The sequence below is a fragment of the Benincasa hispida genome, chromosome 3 (assembly GCF_027475165.1).
Source record: "Benincasa hispida cultivar pf3 chromosome 3, pf3_genome.v1.1, whole genome shotgun sequence".
Lineage (NCBI taxonomy): Eukaryota > Viridiplantae > Streptophyta > Magnoliopsida > Cucurbitales > Cucurbitaceae > Benincasa > Benincasa hispida.
The window spans coordinates 34,521,759-34,542,824 of NC_143480.1; the positions used below are offsets into that span (position 1 = coordinate 34,521,759).

The 21,066-nt window shown below is 31.2% G+C and overlaps 1 protein-coding gene across 1 annotated transcript; it reads right to left on the reverse strand.

Moving 5' to 3' along the window:
• Positions 1-206: 206 nt before the first annotated feature.
• LOC120074420 (glucomannan 4-beta-mannosyltransferase 9-like) lies at positions 207-7,660 on the reverse strand. Its single transcript, XM_039027539.2, has 9 exons — positions 7,037-7,660; positions 6,862-6,960; positions 6,499-6,751; positions 3,066-3,176; positions 2,204-2,340; positions 2,008-2,121; positions 1,716-1,915; positions 1,406-1,600; positions 207-928 (listed from the first exon to the last, which is right to left on the reverse strand). Exons 1-9 carry the CDS (start codon positions 7,367-7,369, stop codon positions 766-768), a joined length of 1,605 nt encoding a protein of 534 aa, XP_038883467.2. The 5' UTR covers positions 7,370-7,660; the 3' UTR covers positions 207-765.
• Positions 7,661-21,066: the final 13,406 nt, after the last annotated feature.

A 21,066-nucleotide genomic window follows, 5' to 3' on the forward strand; every position in this document is an offset into this window, starting at 1 on the left:
TGCAAATGATAAATTAATTACACTTTATCCATTAAATAAATACTTTATTTATTTATCAATAATTTAGATAGACTACGAGATTTAGGACATAAATTCTAATGTATAAGGCGTATATTACTTCATTTGAAATAGATAATTCAAAATTTTCAAAAAAAAATAATAAAAAAAAAAATAATTCAAAGGAGAGAGGGTGTTTCAACGCACTATAACAAATATCTATCTCACAATCTTATTTTCCAACTGTTTATTTATATTTGTAAAACATAAGAAAGTACATAACCAATGGAGAGTAAAAAAAATAATAACAAAATTACAAAGAAGATGCTAAACAGAGACCATAAGGTCAATGTGAGCAAGTTCCATTCTTACACTTCACATATTAATTTTTTTTTTTAAAAAAAATCTGCACTAGCAGAGAGGATGGTTGTAAATTGTTGAGAACTCCCAAATATATTCACATAGACTTCCTCAACTTATCTTTTTTTGAGTTTTTCCATGTCAAAAAATAAAAAACTAAAAGAAAGGCTATATTTTTCTGCCCTTTTCTTTTTTCTCTCTTTACAAACTAATTTATATTGCAGAGGAATGAATTTGGATGGAGGAAAAAAAAACACATGATACATAATATAAAATCTAATGAAAATTAAATTTCGAGGAATAAATATAGAGAGAAGCATGGCAGCAAAATAAGGGAAAAGAAAGTTATGGGTATAGAGAAGAAGTTAAGTAGGCAATAGTGGTGGTGGTGTTGGCGGCGGATTCCGATCAGAAAGAAGAAACATCGGTGCCAACGAATCCAAGTCCGACGATGCAGAAGGCTATGGCTTGAAGGAAGAGGAAAATGAAATATTGGTTTTTGCCAAAGAAAATATCGTAAAGTCCACATAAGAACAAATAAGCTCCCACTCCAAGCTCCCACATCAGAACCCTATCATTATTGTCAATATATATAATTAATTAACCACACAAACTTTGTCATTTGTTTAATAAATAAGCATCTTATATTTTAGAATTTGCGATAGCCAAAATTTTGGAAGGTGTTTTCTAATTTAAAGAAAGAGTGTGAGTTATGTCCTTTTGTATTAAAAAAAAGTTAAAATATCATTTTGGTCCTTATGCTTGGAACATTGTTCAATCTTAATCCATGTATTTTCACATATTCAATTTTATTTCTTTTACTTTTAATAAATCTTAAATATAATATATATGTGATTTATTGTTAATTTTCATTTTTTAAAAAAAATAAAAATGGCTATCTATCAATATTTTTCACTATAAATTTTGAAAACATACATTATACTTTCTAAAAACTATTAATATTATTAATAATTTTGAAAGGCTATACGTTTAAGATTTATTGAAAATATATGGACTAAAATTGAATAACTTGAAATAAACTCCATACCTTTCTCCAACCCAAAAGCGAGGCTTTTTAGGGGTTTTAGCAACAGGTTTAGGCTTGGAGGCGTCGCCTAATTTCTCAGTCACAATCCATTCATTTACTCTGCTTGCCTCCAACAACCCAATGATTGTACCCTTGGTTCTGTGCATTGCCATTACGTTCTCAAAAAGAATCCAATACACCAATAAATGTAATGACCTACAAAATTTAGATAATAATAATGATTAGATCATATATATCTCATATGGAACGAACTCAAAGACTAAGAATTTGAAATCAAAATTAAAATTAAAATTAAAATTAGAGCAGTGACCTCGGAGTGCCAACGGCATTGAGAAGGGTAATGATAGAAGGAATATATACAGATCCCCACTTGGGAACCTCAACTTCCGGTACCAACACTGTGGCCGGTAATACAACGCAGTAAAATACGAAGGTGTTTATGTGGGCTACCACTTTTCTTACGAAGAAGAAACTGTATATCACATGTACCTTCTTCCATGCTGTTACTTTCTGCCACCACAAACATTATTTCAATCAATTTCAAACTTTACAAACTCTTAATATATATATATATATGGAGGGAGGTTCGTTTTATTAATTACCTTGTTCGTGATAATCTCCATAATCATCTTTCTTAACAAATTGGCGGGGCCGCATGACCATCTGTGCTGTTGGTAACGGTAGGCTTTCAATGAGCTGGGCAGTTCATTTTTCACCTGCACATATATGTATATTAAAAACATAAATATATGAATTTTAATGATCATTTGATGTAAGTTTAGATTAAATAAAATAAACCTTAAGGTCACCAAGATACAGGAATTTCCAGCCTTTGAGACTGGCACGCACGGCCAAGTCCATGTCTTCCACAGTGGTGCGATCTTTCCATCCACCAGCCTCATTCAGTGCCGCAATTCTCCAAACACCCGCCGTCCCTGTTTCCACGTTCAAAATTTTATCCATTCTCATTATTTGCTAAATATGGTAAAATAGTAAAATTACTGTAAAATGATAAGATTGACCTACAAAAATGAGTCCAAATGTTATTTGACTTGGTTTTTCCAAAGAAGAAAATCTAAAGTACTCGCTCAACTACATCTAGCCAAATAGTTAATATGAAATCTTTTTAAAAAAATATTAAATCAAAATTATTTATGACCAGCTTAAAAAAAATGCATCATATAGGTGCAATCTAATCATTGTCGTGTTTTAAAATAATATTATATAACACTTGATCAAACTTTTTTAATATTTATTTTTCATCATTCTTTCTCCCAAGTCTTGTTTTATTTCTCCCTAGAAAGGCACAATAGATGGTGGCAACAAATGAAGTATTTTCAAATGCCAATCAAATCAAGCGTAGAGGATAAAAGTAATCGAAAGCAGAAAAGATGAACTAGAAAACGAGAAAGAGCAAAAAAATGAACTAGAACTAGAACGAAACAAAAAATAAATAAATAAAATAGACATTGAGATGGATAGAGAACCAAATCACTAATTTCTAATGTGAAAGATCATGTCAATCAACCCACTTTCTTCAATGGTTAGAAAGTTTTGTTTAAAGGAGGTGGTGATGTTTCATTTTTTTCTTAAAAGAAAAAAGAAAAAAATAGGTCATACTTACAAAAACGAAAAAAAAAAAATCCTTAACCCCGATTACCATTGAAGCCAAAGAAGGCGTAAGTGGAGGAACCCACTTCTTGCTCCACGGTGAAATGATAATCCAATGACATTTCTTGCATCCTTGTTAAAAAGCACTCATTTGCGTTCACTGCACAATAAAATTTTTTTTAAAAAAAAAAAGCAATAAATTAAAATCAATTTCCAAATTACAGAAAAGCCCCCCACTGGCATCCACTTCACTTTGATTGATTATAAATAATAGAGCCCCACCCCCACAAACAAAGGGGGACCTGATTCAGGTCCACTATTCTACTCCGTAGTCCTTACCACATGCCATTGCCGCCTCAAATAACATCAAATTTATTTTTACTTCCTTAAATTAAATTTTAACTTTATATTTATTTGAGGAAGGAGGAAATTGGACCATAGGGAAATGATAAGTGTGTCAGAAATCAACAGCTAAATTGAATACAACACTTCGAAAGAATTGGGCCATTACATTACATGGAATAGAATTGATGTTCTTTCTTTTACAAGTAATTAATTTACACAACACATACACCACCTCTATTATTATTATTATTCACTATATCGTTTCTTTGTTCTTCCCACAACCTCTTATCTTCTCGACATTTTGCCTAGATTTCCTGTCGGGTATTTCCTCTTTGTCCACGAATACTCTTTTCTTTCACCAATGTTATGTCCCAATTTATTATTTCCCCACATCCTTCTCTTCTCCTTACAAATATTCCTTTTACGTAGTAATATTTGATCATGTATGTATATATATTCACTCATTGTCTCACCACAAATTCTCTTCCAGTCTTTTGTCTCCTATACTCTTACTTAATATTTTTCTATCGTCAAAATGAGTATAGTTCAACTAACATAGTGTTTATTCTATTAATTTTAAAATGAGAGGTTAATTTTTTCCATCCCACGTATTTAATCTATATATATATTCCGTCTCGATATTGGAAAATTTTCTATAAGATGTGTACACTTCATATTTATCCTATAAATGAGAACCAACAACTTCTTCATAAACTTTGCCTAAAAGGTTCATATATTTTATGAACTCTTAGTTTTACGTTAGCTTTGTGTTTGATAGGTCATCGAACGCTCAAGCTTGTCTCTATATCTAATAAGTATTTAAAACTTTAAAAATATCTAATCAATCTCTAAACTGTAAATTATATATCAAATAAATTCATGTATGTATCAAGTAAATTCATGAATTTTAATTTTGTATCAATTAAATCTATGAATTTTAAGAAGCACCAAATAGATTTCATGAATCTTTAATTTTGTATCAATTAAGTCAAAATTTTGAAAAATATGAATGGGCCAAATACCTATTAAACACAAAATTGAAAATTCATGAACATATTTGATATAAAATCTAAAGTTTAAGACTTTATTGAATATTTTTAAATTCATGGATAAAAATAGATATAAGAAGTTTTAAGAACCAAATATATACATTTAAAAATTTAAAATAATAAACTTGTAATTTAAACATATATAAGATTACGAGTTGTTTTCAAATATAAGAAAATTAAAATATATATATATATATATATATATATATATATATATATATATATATAAATAATAGTAAAATATCCAAGTATAATAATTGGTTGTCTTCGCGGTTTGTTGGATTTTGTTTTCTTTTTTACATGTGTCTTGCCATACATTTATTTTAAGAAGGAATTTAAGAGTTCATTTACTAAGTTTGACCAAACTTGTTCCCACCCAATATATTTACTCTTGTAGTTGCCCACAGCCTCCTAGGGACCTGCCCACTAATAATTCTACCTCTTATTTAACTCCTGTCATCATAAATGCCTCATATAATCTATCCTCTTTTTTTTTTTTTTTTTTTCTTTTCTTTTTCTTTTGTTTTTAAAATTTTTTATTAAGCATATGGACTTTAATATTTTGTTGTCTCAAAAACACCAAAATTAATAAATTGAAAGCATGTGGTCTAATTAAGGAGTAGGAGGAATGTAAGGGGCATTATAGGAAAGGAAAAGAAAAGATAGTGGAAGTAGACCTTTTGGCAATAAAAGGAACTTTCCCACCAAGAATACTCCATTATGGAGGGGTGGGAACCAAAAAAAATTTCCAAAGTCCTTTTTTTACGTTATTAAATAAAGTGAGATTTTCAAAAATAAAAAGGAGGAAAAAATATTTACACAAATAGAAGAATTTAATTATAGTTGTGATAGATATTATTTTCAGGTTCATCAACGTTTGTAATGATAGAAACTAATACAAATTTATTAATGATAAATGTTGATAGAAGTCTATCAATATCTATTAGTGATAGAAACCGATAAAAGTCTATCATTGATACTATTATTGATAGAAATTGATACAAGTATATTATTGATAAATGTTAATAGGAGTCTATCAGTATCTATCAATATTTTTTTTTGTTATTTTGTAAATAGTTTGATATTTTTTCTATGAAAATTTATTTTAAATAAATTAATTAAAATAAAAGTCAAAACATAAATTTGTTGTTTGAAAACAAAGAAAATTAAAGAGGAAAAGGAAATTTCAGATTTGGCCAAGCAAATCCTAACAACGTGGAAAATTCAAGTGATACAATACAAATTAGCCTACCTTTGATTTTCTTTTTTTCTTTTTTTTTTTTCTTTTTTCTTTGAAGAAGAAAATTTTCAAAATGCATTCAACAGGTTTGGTCACCTGCCCTGTGGGCCCTGCCCCAAAAAGCAAGTTTAGGAAATAAAAATCAATATTTTGATTGTTTTGTAATTCATGTAATTTCAATTATTTAATTTTAATTTCTATAATTTTTATAAAACTGAAAAATAGTCTGTGGAATTAAATTGTTATTGATCTTTTTCGATACTAATTTACTCTTTATGAATATCATTTTCATAAATGGTGAAAATATATTCACATAATATATTTTTTTACATATAAATTATTGTTATTATTATTATTATTATTTAAATAATAGATAAAAATTAACTTTGGATGCCAAAATTTTTAAGATTATATAAAAGTATAAGAACAATGAAAAGTATAGAAAACAAATGAAAAAAAAAAAAAAAAACTATATGGACCAAAATGGAATTTTAAAAGAAGGTCACACGTGTCAAATCCGGCAAGCAGCGTGGGTTATACTGAAGGTTTTTTTTTGTTAAGAAAAACGATTGGCTGGATAGTTCTATAATCAAACCCGCCGACACTTTTAAACTCTCTTAATCCCACCTAATTTCCCTTCAATTATTACTGTTTAACTCTTTCATAATCCCTATTCACCATCCCCCCCCCCCCCCCAAAAAAAAAAAAAAACATTTTATAGCTCATTAACTCCACGAAATTAGTATCCATGCCTTAAATTCACTAAAATAAATTCATGCACACATCCAACCAACCAAATTTAATGTCTTAAAATAAGTTAATTTTAGTGTATTTAAAATAAGACTTACCAAATTTCCAGCGAGCTTGAACAAGGGCAATTTTGGGGTTATGAAGAAGAAAAGGAACGGTTCGCCAAAGAAAATCCGGTTCAGGTTGAAAATCAGCATCGAAAATGGCAACGAAATCACATTGCTTCACATAGCTTCTTTTCAGACCTTCTTTGAGAGCCCCAGCCTTGTAACCATTTCTGTTGTCTCTTATTTCGTACTTTATGTTTATTCCTTTGCTGGCCCATCTTTGGCATTCCATTTCCACTAAATCCTACATCATTTTTATTATTATTTATTCCCAAACTCAAAACATTCCTTCAGTAAACAAAATTCACATCACGTTTAATAAAATAAAAATTCAAACAAAAAAAATTATGCTACCTTAATTATTGGGTCTGTAGAATCGTCAAGAACTTGAATAATGATTCGATCCGACGGCCATGAGAGGCCACATGCAGCCCCAATTGAAAGCTGATACACCTATAATTAAAAGGAAAAACAAATCATTACAAAAACGAAAATTACTTAATTAGTTAGTTAATTAGTTAAAATTTACCTCTTTTTCGTTGTACATTGGGATTTGAATTAAAACCATAGGATAAACAGAGTTGCCAAGCTCGATATCGTCTTTCATGGGCTCCCATTTGTAACGCTTCTCTGGTTTTCTTCTAAAGAGTTTGACCAAAACAATGACGATTCCCATATAAACTCTTTCCAGGAACAGCATTAACGACATTATAAGGCAAAGGAAAACCGACAGTCGGAGCAGGGGAACGACAACTGGAGCTCTGATTGCTTCCCAAGGCAATGAAATTACTTGGAACGACATGTCGTCGCTCGTTCCTTGCAATGCTTCTGGGAAAAGAGTCGCTGAGGAAATCCTCTCCATTTTTTTTTCCGATCTGTTTGTTCTGGAAAATTTTTTTTAAAGAGAAACAGAATATTATGTTGCTTTGGATTGACGCAAAATGAAACGAAATTTTGAAGTGATGAAAAAAATAAAACAAAAGTGTGCGTTGGGAATTTTGCTTTTCTGCTTCTGCTGCAGAGGAAAAGGAAGCAGAAGCAGAGGCTGGAAGTGGGAAGTAATAAATGAAGAACAAAAGTAGGAGGTTTATATAAGCTTTTCAAAAGTTTCTTCTTCTTCCTATTTCATTCTTGTTTTTTTAAAAAGAATATTAATGAATATTTATTTAACTATTTTCAAATATAAAAATATAAAGTAAAATATTTATAAATATAGCAAAATTTTACTTTTTATCCGTACTATCTGTATCTATTTATGTTATGATAGATACAAATAGTCGTCTATCACATTTTTATCGCAAATTGACTAAGATATTTTATTATTAATTATAGATATTTTACTATTAATTGTAAATATTTTTAAAAGTTTTGTCATTTAAAATAATTTTTTTTTATTATTGGGTTTTTTTCCCTCCTTTATCAGTGTACAATTTTTTGTATTGCATAATTTGATCTTTTCCAAAGCGATGGGAGCTATTTTTGTTTGTTTGTTTTTTTTTTGGGTACTGTTGTCAACCATAAATATTGTTGGGCTAAAATATAATTTTTTTAAAAAAATGAATAAAGTAAAAGGAAAGATTTTTATTTTGAGTGTGTATTAGGCAACCGACATCGCTGTGAGTCTGATCTGGTAAAAGCTTTTATCCCTCCTCTGTGGCCGTCGCTATGGCTGATTTGGAACTTTATTCTTATAGATAACTGTGTTATATGTATGACTAAATTACTAATTTAGTCTCTGCCAATTCGAGTAGTAACCTTGGAAGATGTTGGAGCGCGAAAGTTGCATGGGTCCGTTGTGGTCTCGGGCCCCTTCTGTGCTATCTATAAGTCCACTTGGAATGTAAAAAATTACCTTATAAATATTGTTATTATTTTTACTGATTCCTAATTCTATTATAATCAAATAATATCATAACAGAAAAAACTTGTTATATAAAAAGGTATTTGTCAATATAAGTTTTGATAAATCATATAGACTAAATTGAAACTTTGAAACCATATAAACTATATTAGAACTTAGGTCACGTTTATCAAATTGTAACGAAAATTAGTGTAATAATAATGAAATTTCATGGATGGATCAATTGTAATGAGCTTGAATTGCAAATATAATTAGATTGATTTTGATTGCATTTACTTAAAATTATGAATTTTGTCAAATTTACTGTTACAATTACCTCTATTTCTACTTCCGAGGGTCAAGCGATAACTGTAACAGTAAAGATGTCAAAATTGATAATTTTTCAACTGTAACAATAATAATAATGGTAGCCGTAACGATAATTACTATAGCAGAACGGTAACGATAGGACGTAATTCTTAGGTGAAGCCGTATTGAATACTCTTTATTCACCAATCAGACTGTGTTACTTCATTACAGATTTGGATGCGGGATCCATATGTCAGTACAAATACAGAACGCATGTAAACAACACCAAATCTAATCAAATAGGGTCAATTTTTTTTTATTCCTATGAATATATTATGTTTTCAGTGGGGTAAATATGACCTTAATCCAAACTATGGGATCTTATTGGTATTCGTTCAAATCATAAGAATTAGATCTAAACTCAGAAAAGTATGGAGACTAATTTTGTGATTTACCCTTTGTATGCTTATTTATTTCTCATAAAAACTTCCATTTGTGTTTTATTCATCAAATTCACAGTTTAAAGAGATTTTTATTGTTTAAGGTTAAAAAAAAGTTAATTTATGTACATACATGTTGAATTTTCACTAGTGCATTTTTGGAATGGAGAAATTAAATCCTTGACTTCGAAATCAAAGGGCAAGTTTTATGACATTTTTTTAAAAAAAAATTGAAATGTAGCACATTTATCAATTACATCAAATTCACATGGTACCAAATAGAGTCACTAAAACTTTTATAATTATGATATTATTTTTTTCATGAAAAATTTAAAATAAATATATTTTGAGCTTAGACTTTAAAGAGGTTAAGAGAAAATTTTGGACGTTTAAACATGTCCAAATAAGACTCAGGTTTAAATATTCTGTACTATTGACTTCATTTATTGTTATTGTATTTATAAAAGGTTAACTTTGATCATTAAAAACAACGATTTTGTTTGTATTTCATTTTTTTCCACGTCTATACAATAACTAAATTTCTTAAAAGGTAAACATAATTTTGTATTAAAAGGTTTATTAGGTATATAATTTATGTCATCTTTTGCGAATAGAGAATAAAATGATTTCTTTCTCAAAATACAGAGACTCAAAATAAAAAATATAATTATTAGATAATATATAATTAAATCTACTTTTATTGGTCACCTTCATTTAAATTTTGTCAATATAGGAACAAAAAAGAAATTCTGAACTATGGCGGTAAAGGTTATATGATGGGGAAGATGGATGTGTTGTAGGCCTTGGGAAGAGTTCCCCTTATCTTTAATTACAAAAAGTCACTTTCTATAGTCTGGAGGGGAAAATATATTCTCCTTGATTTCTGAATAATTTGTAAGTTAGTACTTGCATACAAACCTTAATATTTTAATTTTTTTTTTTCCACTTCTGTATGCCTAATAATTGAGTAATAAAGCAAATAGATGGCTTTTACTATGTGAGCAAATATAAGCAAATAATTTAGTTAGTAGGAGTCAGAATCTAAAAAAGTTACAAAGGCAATAAATTTATGGGAAGATAAATAATGGCTATTTTTTATTATTATTATTTATAAAAGAAAAAAAAAAGAAACGGAGAGAGAATAAGAACAAAAAAAGAAGACTTTGGATATAAATTATAATTTGTTTTTTCTTTAAATATTATAATTTGAAATTACGAACACCACACACAAACCAAACTTTTTTTTTATTTACTATTATTTACACATTTTTTAAATTCCGTTTGGATTTCAATTTTGCTTATAAAATCGAAAACAAAATTATGAGCTATAATTTTTTTATATATAAAAATTATAAGCGTAATGTATCTATATTGAAGTCTTAAAAAAATCTACCTTGAAAAAATAAAATATAATGGGTGTTTGGCTCACCAACATGAGTTGAATTGGTATAATATACCAACTCAATGTTTGGCTCACAAACTTTAAATGGTGGTGAAGTTGAGTTAATATATTTTATCAATTCACCTCAAATCTCCCTTCTACCCATGTGTTTCAGTGGCTCCACCATTGCCCACTGTCACACTCTGAGAACTAACTTTGGGCTTCGACAACTACTTCCGATGACAACTCCGGTGACTAACTTCGAGCTCTGACAACCATCTTCATGAAAATTTCAATGGTAAAAATCTGGACTTCGACAACCACCTCCGATGAAAATTTTGGCAATTTAATAACCTTCATGCGACTAACTTCGACAACCAATTTTGGCATCCAACAATCACCTCTAGTGACCCAACTCCGACGATCACCTTTGCACTACCAACTCCGATGACCAGTTGGCTCCGATAAACTCCGATGACCAACTCCGACAACCACCATCGTAGGCTTCGGCAACCACCTTCGACTACAAACTCCGATGAAAATCAACCTTTGAGCAGGCAAGTCCGCAACCAACTCGAGACTTCGACAACTATCTTTGAAGAAAAACTTTGATAACCAACTTTAATACCACCTTTATGCGACTAATTTCAGGCTCCAACAGTCATCTCCGACTACAATCTCCAGCAAAAATCATCTTCGATGATCAACTTCGACGACCAACTTCGACGAGCACTTTCGTCCGACCAACTCTGATATTCGAAAATCAGCTCGAATGACAAACTTTGACAACCAACTCCAATGCACCTTCATGCGACCAACTTCAGGCTCTGACAACTACCTCCGACTTCAAACTCCTGCAAGAATCATCTTCGATGATAAACTTCGACAACCAATTCCGACTATTATAAGATTAATGCCTGTTAAAGTATGATGTGGGATTGTTGATTGTATAAAAAATATTATTTTGTTTACTAATGCAATATTTATACGTAATGAATTCACATATCAAATGAGTGTTAAGAATATTTAGACAAAAATTATGTATGTAGTTGAAAAGTATGTAACATATAACAAAAAAAACCATAAAATGAATTTTTTTTTTTCTGGAACATTTTCCAGCAAGAATTAGTGAAAAATAGAGATTTGTTCTTTGATGATTCTCCAAATTTAGAGGAAATGAAAGTGAAACTGTTAAAGAAACGACATTCCATTGACTGTTATGATGATGGGGGAGATTGAATTCAAAAAAATCATGACATAGTAAAAATATAGAGCAACAATAGGAAGAAGAAGAAAAAGAAGAAGATGATAATGAAATTCATGGAGAAAACTTAGCTAAAGTCAAAAGTTTTGATTTCATTTTAGTTTGTCATTTTATTTAACCATATTTCTACCAGAAATGTACTTGTTCATTGTCCAAAAAAGAAAGAAAGAAAGAAAGAAAAGATTTAAAAATTAAAAAAAAAATTTGCAATCCATATTTTATTCAAACAAAGATGGGTAGAATTATTGAATAAAAAGGTTTCAAAATAAAAATAGTAATCATAAAAGCATATTATATGAATTCCAAAAACTGCATCAGATACCCAGACATATGAACTCAACTCTGCACCCCAAACACAGACATATGAAGTCAGACCAAATAACTCTGCATCCCAAACACAGACATATAAACTCCATAGACATATGAACTCTACAGATATATAAACTCTATATATCTTATCTCAACTCACCACCCCAAACAGCTGCAATGTGATTTCAAAAGCTTTCTTTAAGATTTTTGTTTGAAGAATGAAAGATGCCATTTTAATAACCATTTAGGTGATATTTATCCTAAGTAAAACATAATTCATCAATGTAATCTTAAAAATGGGTTCCATTTCGTTATGTTTGTAGTTTTATCAGTACTCTGTAAGTGTAATAAATAGTAGGGTCTACCTCCAAATCTATAATCAAAAGGTAAAGGCGTAAAACAAAATGTGAGCGCTCATCTCCTTATTGCTCGAGCTCCATTATAGATTTGGAGGTAATAAATAGTAGGGTCTACCTCCAAATCTATAATCACCGCAGTTTCAATAAGTGGTATCAAAGCTTTTGGTTCAGGAGATAGGGGATCATCAAAGCCAAGGGGTTTGGAGGGAATCATGAAATTTGGTGAAAACATTTTTGGGTATTGGAAGATGCAGGTTAAAGATTTATTAACTTATAAGAAAATTGTATAAGGCATCGAAGGAGAGACCGAGAACATGAATGAAGAAGCAATTGCAATCATCAGGATGTGTTTGTCAATGGATATTGCTGGTCTTGTAGTCGATGAGACTAATATAGTAAAGTTGATGAAAGCGCTTACAAATAGGTATGAGGAACCATCTGCCAACAGTAAGCTTATCTTCTTAAGAAGTATTTTGACATACAAATGGCTAAGGATGCTTATGTTAATTCCTATATTGATGAGGTTACCACTTTAATTAATCAGTAATATTAAGATAGAATTTACTGATGAGGTGTATGTTATCTAGTTATTGATGTTTGCCTAATAGTTGGGAGACCATGAAAACTGCGGCGTCTAATTCAATTGGGGATAAAACTTTAAAGTTTTCAGGGATTTGTGATTTAGCTATATCTGAAGAAATTCGTAGGAAGAATAGTAGTAAAGAATCTACTATAGGTTCAACTTTAGTAGTGATTAAAGGTAAAGACAGAAAAAACTTTGAAAATGATGGGTTGGGTAATAGTAATAAAAAGTGAAAGAATAAGAATAAGGAGATAGAATGTTTTTACTGTCGTAAAAAATGTCACTTCAACAATTAGTGTAGGAAACTAGAAGAGGATAAAAAAAAAAGAAAACAAGAGGTAAATTAGGTTGAAACTGAAGAAGTAATGATAAATCTGATTGAGACTGATGAAGAATTAATTAGTGATGTCTATTTCTATGTTTAGAGTAACACTTAAAATAGTAGCCACTCATCTGAATGGACAATTGTTAGTGCAACTTTCGTACATATAGCTTCAGATAGAAGTCTATTCACATCTTGTACATCAGGACATCATGGTTAGAGTTTCTAAGGTCATTGGGATTGAGAACATTAGTCTGAAGATAGAGTTTGGAGAAAATTTAGTACTACGAGATATTAGGCTTATGTCTAGGATGAAAATAAATCTCATCTCTATTGGTAAATTGGACAATGGGGTTTACAGATGTGAGTTTTGCAATCGTCAGTATAAAATCATGTTGGGAACCTAGGTAGCGGCAGTTGGCCATAGAAATTTCACACTGTAAATATGTTGATTTGATATTGTCAAAGGATCAGAGAGATGGTGGATCCCGATTAAAGTTGTAGATGGAAGGTGTAGAGGTACACTTGAGCCAACAACAATGATAACCAGTGTTGATCAGTCAAACCAAGGTCCATCAGTTTAGAAGCAATTAAAAAGTTCGAGAGAGAAATTTGACGACTATCACGAATAGCCAATTGTCAAACAGTCGAATAAATGATGAAATCGTGGAAACGAATAAGGACATCAAAGTAGAAGACTAGAGTAGTTTCTAAGGTAAAAAATAAAGTCTCCAGCTTGGCAGCAGGTTTGAGGAAGCAGTCGAACCATTTACACAGTGTATCTTCTACAAGAATGGGTGTTCGGAATTGAAAAAGATGTCAGTTGGTACCACTTGGTTGAAGTGGGAGTACGCGAATGTCTTTTATGTCTGGGGACAATTCTACGTAGCTTGCTTATACCTTGGGACAAGTACAGATCCATTAGGATTATTATTATTATTATTATTATTATTATTATTATTATTTTATTTTTATGGTTTCTTGTTTTGTTACTTTGTTGATTTTACAGGTTTTATGTTGAATCTTGGAGTTTGCCAAAAAGATTAAAGATAACAATTGTAGTTGGAGTTGAGTCTTGGAGTTTGCCAAGATGATGAGTTTCATTGCAGTAGGAAGCAAGATCGTCGTTTTGTTTGCAAGTGGGAGAATGTTGGGATTGTGGAGACAAAACTCTATCGAGGTACACATATGATGTGTGTATATATATATATATATCAAATTGATGGGATAAGACAAAATTGAAGGAATCATCTCACATCAACATATAAAATTACTTTATATTTAGACTTTAGGTTATAATTTTGCAACACTTATATATATTGTTTAATGTGTTTTTCATGGGGATTGGCAAAAGAAAAAATTGAGATGTAAAATTTGATCTTTCATGCGTGTTTTTTGTGAGGTGCGACAGATAATAGTGAAGAAAATAAAATATAGAGAGTATTCTTGAATTTTGGTATGTTTTCTTTTATTGTTAATTTCCATATATCAAGTTGTAGTTTAAGGAATCAAATAGATCGTGTTAGGCTATTTGGGAAAGATTTGTAGCGGAAATTTTGGAACTATTGCAATCTTAATCATAATAGAACTTGCAGTTGCAAAAGACTGGACGTAGTCCCGAGTTTGGGACGGACCAGTATATTTTCGTTGTCGTTCTCTTTTTCCCTTCTCTTAAATATTTGTTATTTTATGATTATAAGTCTCTTTCGCTCTAACATGTGAAAGTGAGGATTTTAGATATAATTTAGTTTCCGCATTTTATTTATATCTGAGTATAAATTGTCAACAACCTAGCCTTGTCGCAAGATAGGCCATAGAAGCAAATGAGCGACCTATTTTTAAGTTAAGCCAGAGTGTCTTTCTCGAATGAAAACATCAACCATCTTTTACCTAGAAGGTTCATTTCTCATGGTAGCACGTTGTTGGGTTGTATGTCCTAAAACTCATAGTCTGTAAGATTAAATATATTCTATTTGCAAATAAAGATGTTATTGAGGTTTTGTTCAATAAAACTGTTATTGAATATGTAAATTGCACTAAATCCAATAAACTAAGATCCATTACATGAGTACTTGGACTTTACATGGAGACATAAGAGTGGATCAAGTTCGAGTAGATAGCCAAAACGATCTATAAGTATAGGGATAAGGCCGAGTACCTTATTCTGGAAACACTATTGGATGCGGCCTTCTTTGTATTTAGTACAAACGATGTGATCCTGAATTTTTCATGTGGAGACATGTGAGTGGAGGTATCTTATACAAAGAGTTTGTATAAGACCGGACCAAGAAATAAGTCACTCTTACTTCATAACGATTTTTACTGTTTAAGACAGATTATTTCAAAGCGGTGACCTAGGTAATTTGACCTTAATCCTGAGCTAACTGTAAACTCCTGTTTATTCGAGATTATCCTTAGATTTTCATGGGTGAGGGCTGGCTCAACAGTGTCGGATCAATAAACCTCCCATTTTAGGGGTAAGATTGGGTAGATAGTTGGGGACATAGGGTTTAGGATGGAATTCACCCCTATCTGCTTTTAGGGATAATAGAGAGGTTGTTCCCTTAAGTGTTGACTTTGAGTCTTCAACAAGGGACCCCACCCTCTCATTAGATTGAGAGAGACTAGGTTATATGATTGGATCACAAATCAATTAATCATTAGAGGATCAGTGAGACTTAAAGAATAAGATGTAATCTTGGGGGTAAAACAACTTTTTTGACCCAATCGTTATTACGAACAACCTGTGAAGTGTTGACTTACTGAGTATTGTTATATCGAGTAGACAGAAATATATCTACAGTGAGGGGAGTGCAACCACTGACTTTATTGGCATGACCTGGTAGTTAATGAATGTTGATTAATTTCGTTTAAAGAGTTTAGCCGATTAATATCAAATCGTTGGAGCCCATGATCTGTAGGTTTATTAGGTCCTCCTACTAGCTCACAAATGGACTAAACCTTAGAATAGCATGATGAGAGAATTTGAAACGTTCAAATTCGAATTAAGGGAATCAGTAATTATATACGATATAATTACATGTTTAATTATCGAATTAAACGAAATTAGCGCATTAGATAAAATTTAAATTTGGTTTAAATATCAATTACATGAATAATGATTCATAATAGTGGAATTGGTGTATTAATAATTTGACATTAGATATTAAAATATTTTAATTACTAAATGAATTTTATTTAAAATTAATTATTTGAATTAATTTTTATTTAAAAATTGAAAATTTGAATTTTGCGAAAATTCAAATAAATCAATTTTGTTTTAATTCGAATTAAACGAAATTAGCGCATTAGATAAAATTTAAATTTGGTTTAAATATCAATTACATGAATAATGATTCATAATAGTGGAATTGGTGTATTAATAATTTGACATTAGATATTAAAATATTTTAATTACTAAATGAATTTTATTTAAAATTAATTATTTGAATTAATTTTTATTTAAAAATTGAAAATTTGAATTTTGCGAAAATTCAAATAAATCAATTTTGTTTTAATTTAATTTTTGAAAAATTAAATTAAAATTGAATTTTATTAAAAAAAAAATTCTTTAAAGAATTGACTTTAATTCAATTTAAATTTAAAAATCAATTTAGTGGGTTTATCACACTTTGAACACTTAATTCCCACTATAATTTTGACCTACTTGATGTCAAGAGGTTATACAATTACTTTCATGATAAAGCTGAAAAAAACTCAATTGAAATGGTTGAGAAAATGGGACATGCAAATTGAATTTTGCTAATTTCTGGGAAGGAGAAGAGTTCTTCAACTCAAAATAGAAAACCAGTCTTTTTCTCTCCAAAATTCCCTTAAGTTTCTACTCATATAAGAATCCACAATCCAATCTAAGGTCTTAGAGAATAATAGAGAAGATCAAGTGGTGATCTACAAGCATTTGGAGTGAAGATTCAAGCTGAATTTGAAGATTGAAGAAGTTCTTCAAAGGTATATCTTCAAAACCCTATTTTAATTTATGAACATGCTTGCATAGTTGCTAAAATTGAAGGAATTAGAGTGGTTAATGATTCTGTTTACTTTTTCTAATTGCATGCTAACTCCAACACACGTGCAATCTGACCGAGGAGCAAATAGTGTCCAATCAAATCGTGTTTGAAAATTATGTGAGACCCGCTATCATTTCTATTATCTTTATTGTTACAATTACTATAATTGTATGAGAAGTATGAATCTAACATATTTATTATTATATTTACCATTATCGTTACCGTTATCATTACTGCTGGGTCAAATGGTCATGGTAACTGTAAATGTGACTATCAACAGTAAAATAGTGACATTCTGTTTATTAGTTACAACAATTTATTTGTTACATTTTGTTATAACAATTTATTTGTTACATTTTATTATAACAATTTATTTGTTACAATAGTTAAGATTCTGTTTGAGTTTATTTGTATTTTCCAGCTGTTAGTTAGTCAAGCAAACTAACAAGTTCTTCTATAAAAGGAACTTGAAGTATGTAAATCAATAAGTGAAAGTAATAAGCAAGTATTTTCACATACCTTTTCTCTCCATTTGTTATAGTATCAGAGAATTTCCGCAAGAGAGAAAATTAAAAACCCACCCGAACGCCATTGCCCTCGTGCAGTCTTATCATGACGACATCAGAGAGTTCAACGTTCGACAACTCTTCGGAACTCGACGCCCAAATGAATCCCTTCATCTTTCATCATTCAATCATCCCAACCATCAATCTGGTATCTACACCACTTGCAGGATCAAGCAACTACTCTTTATGGAGTAGAACAATGAAACTTGCATTATCAGGGAAGAACAAGATTGGTTTTATTACTGGAACGATTGAAAAACCATCAGAAGAAAGCTTACAATCAGTATGGAGATGTAATAATGATGTGATAACCTCATGGATTATCAACTCATTCTCAAAAGAAATTGCTGCCAGCTTAGTTTACAGGGGAAGCGTTAAAGAGATATAAGATGAATTAAAAGAAAGGCACCGTCAGTCTAATGGGCCACATATATACCAGTTGAGAAAGGATCTTGTAACTACTACTCAAGGAAACCTTTCAGTGGAAGTATATTACGCAAAAATCACTACGATATGGCAAGAACTTGTTGAATACAAACCAACGGATGAATGTACTTGTCAAGGGTCAAAGAAGATGATAGAATTCTTGAATGCAGAATTTGTAATGACATTCCTTATGGGCTTAAACGAGTCATATGCATAAATCAGAGCACAAATTCTATTGATCGACCCTTTGTCAACAATAAACAAGGTATTCTCTCTTATCATCCAAGAAGAAAGGCAAAGATCCATTGGATTCACACCTACAATTGAAAGTATAACTCTAATGGCTAATGTTGAGAAAAGGTTTACATCTGAGAAATCTAAGAAGAAAGATACTCAGCCAATATGCACTAACTGTGGATATAGAGGTCATATTTCTGACAAATGTTATAGACTACATGGTTATCCACCAGGGTAGAGACTAGCAAATAACAATTCAGTCCATCAACAAAGGCCGCATAACTCTATGCAAACTAGTAATGAAAAGCCATTAGAAGCTCCTAAGAGCAATCAGTCTGCCTTCTTTGCCAGCTTGAATAATGACCAATACTCACAACTCTTGAACATGTTGCAAACACACTTGAATACTCAACAAATTGATGAGATCCCTAAGACAGATACTACCCATATAGCAAGTACATGTCTTTCTATTGGATCATTGATTCTGGAGCCTCTTCTCATATATGCCATGATAAATCTATGTTTAAAGAACTACATAGCACTCAAAATATGTCAGTTATACTACAAACTAAAGCTTGTTTGAAGGTTGAGTATATATGGGACATTCTAATAGCAAAACAGTTGATATTGAAGGATGTTCTATACATTCCTGATTTCAATTACAACCTGCTATCAGTGAGTGCTTTACTTAAGAATGGAAGATATTCTATATCCTTTACTAACACCAATTGTATCATTCAGGACAAGTCAGTTTCGAGAACGATTGGGATGGCTAAACTACTGACCTATACTTACTCAAAGTAAATGATGAAAAGAATAAAGACTTGTCTATTAAATCTGCTGACTGGCCTATTGAATCTGCTGTGTTTTTGTGTAAAGCTTCTGCAACTACTTGGCATAATCGTATGGAACACCCCTCTATTAGTAGAATAAAAGAATTGTCAAAGATTATAAAGATTTCTGATTTCTCAAATTGTAAACAATTCTGTCACATTTGTCCTTTAGCTAAACAAAAGCGTCTTTCATTTCCTGCCTTAAATAATGTTGCTGAGAATATTTTCGATCTTGTGCACTGTGATATATGGGGTCCCTTTAAAACCCGAACACATGCAGGTCACACTTATTTTGCCACCATTATTGATTATAAATCAAGGTACACATGGATACATCTCTTGAAAAATAAAAGTGACATTCTACAAGTCATTCCCAGTTTCTTCAAACTTGTTGAGACTCAATTCTCAAAGAAAATCAAAAGTTTTCATTCTGATAATGCTCCTGAATTAAATTTCAGAGAATTTTTTGCCAAAACAGGAACTACTCATCAGTTCTCTTGTGCATATACTCCTCAACAGAATTCAGTGGTTGAAAGGAAACATCAACACCTCTTCAACGTTGCAAGAGCCCTAATGTTTCAGTCCAATGTTCCTCTCAATTTTTGGGGAGAATGCGTCCTCACTGCAGCATACTTAATCAACAGAACACCTATGGTTTTACTATCCAACAGCACTCCCTATGCTGTTCTATTTAACAAAACTATTGACTATGGCTTCATAAAGACATTCGGATGCCTTGCCTATGCTTCTACACCAACAGTCAACATGTCTAAATTCAATCCAAGAGCAAGACCATGTGTCTTCATGGGATATCCATCAGGTATAAAGGGCTATAAGCTATATGATATGACTAAAATGACATTTTTTTTATCTCCAAGGATGTCTTATTCTTTGAAGAAAGGTTCCCATTCCAGTCTGTCAAAGAAGACAACAAGCCCATTTCACATGATTTTATTGACCAGTTCGTCATACCAAGCCCACTATTTGATCACTTTGAAAACAAAGGTATTACTTAAAATCTTGTTGTTAATACCTTAGAACGCTTATGTGAGAATAACCACAGTATTGATGATTCACAACCTCATATTGAAACCTCATAAGAAACCAATCATACCACCCAAACAACCATTCCCACAACCCCAAGAAGGTCATCGAGAGCACATTACCCACCCTCCTACCTAAAAGACTTTCACTGTAACCTCACATCCCACAGAAAATCACCCTTTCCTCTTCACAAATACCTCTCATATAATACTTACAACCAAAACCATAAGACATACATCCTAAATGTCACTTCCATCTATGAACCCACTTATTACCACCAAGTCGTGAACCACCAGATTTGGAAGAAGGCTATGGCAGAGGAAATAGAAGCCATGGAACGAACTAATACATGGACTATTATCTCTCTTCCAAAGAATCATCATACCGTAGGCAGTAAATGGGTTTAAAAAGTCAAGTACAAACAAGATGGAATAGCTGACAGATATAAGGCGAGACTTGTAGCAAAAGGCTACAATCAACAAGAAGGAATAGATTTCTCAGATACCTTTTCACCTGTCGCCAAAATTGTCACTGTTAAAGTCTTCTTCACCCTTGCTGCATCCTACAATTGGTCGCTCACTCAAATGGACATCAACAATGCCTTCTTAAATGGTGATT

What these genes read in the sequence shown, in the direction of transcription:
- LOC120074420 (XM_039027539.2), bottom strand. Translation starts at nt 7,369, where the DNA reads ATGGAGAGGATTTCCTCAGCGACTCTTTTCCCAGAAGCATTGCAAGGA. An exon ending in TGGAGATTATCACGAACAAG is followed by an intron (nt 1,916 to 2,007) that starts GTAATTAATAAA and finishes TTGTGGTGGCAG; the next exon opens with AAAGTAACAGCATGGAAGAA. An exon ending in CGCTTTTGGGTTGGAGAAAG is followed by an intron (nt 929 to 1,405) that starts GTATGGAGTTTA and finishes CAATAATGATAG; the next exon opens with GGTTCTGATGTGGGAGCTTG.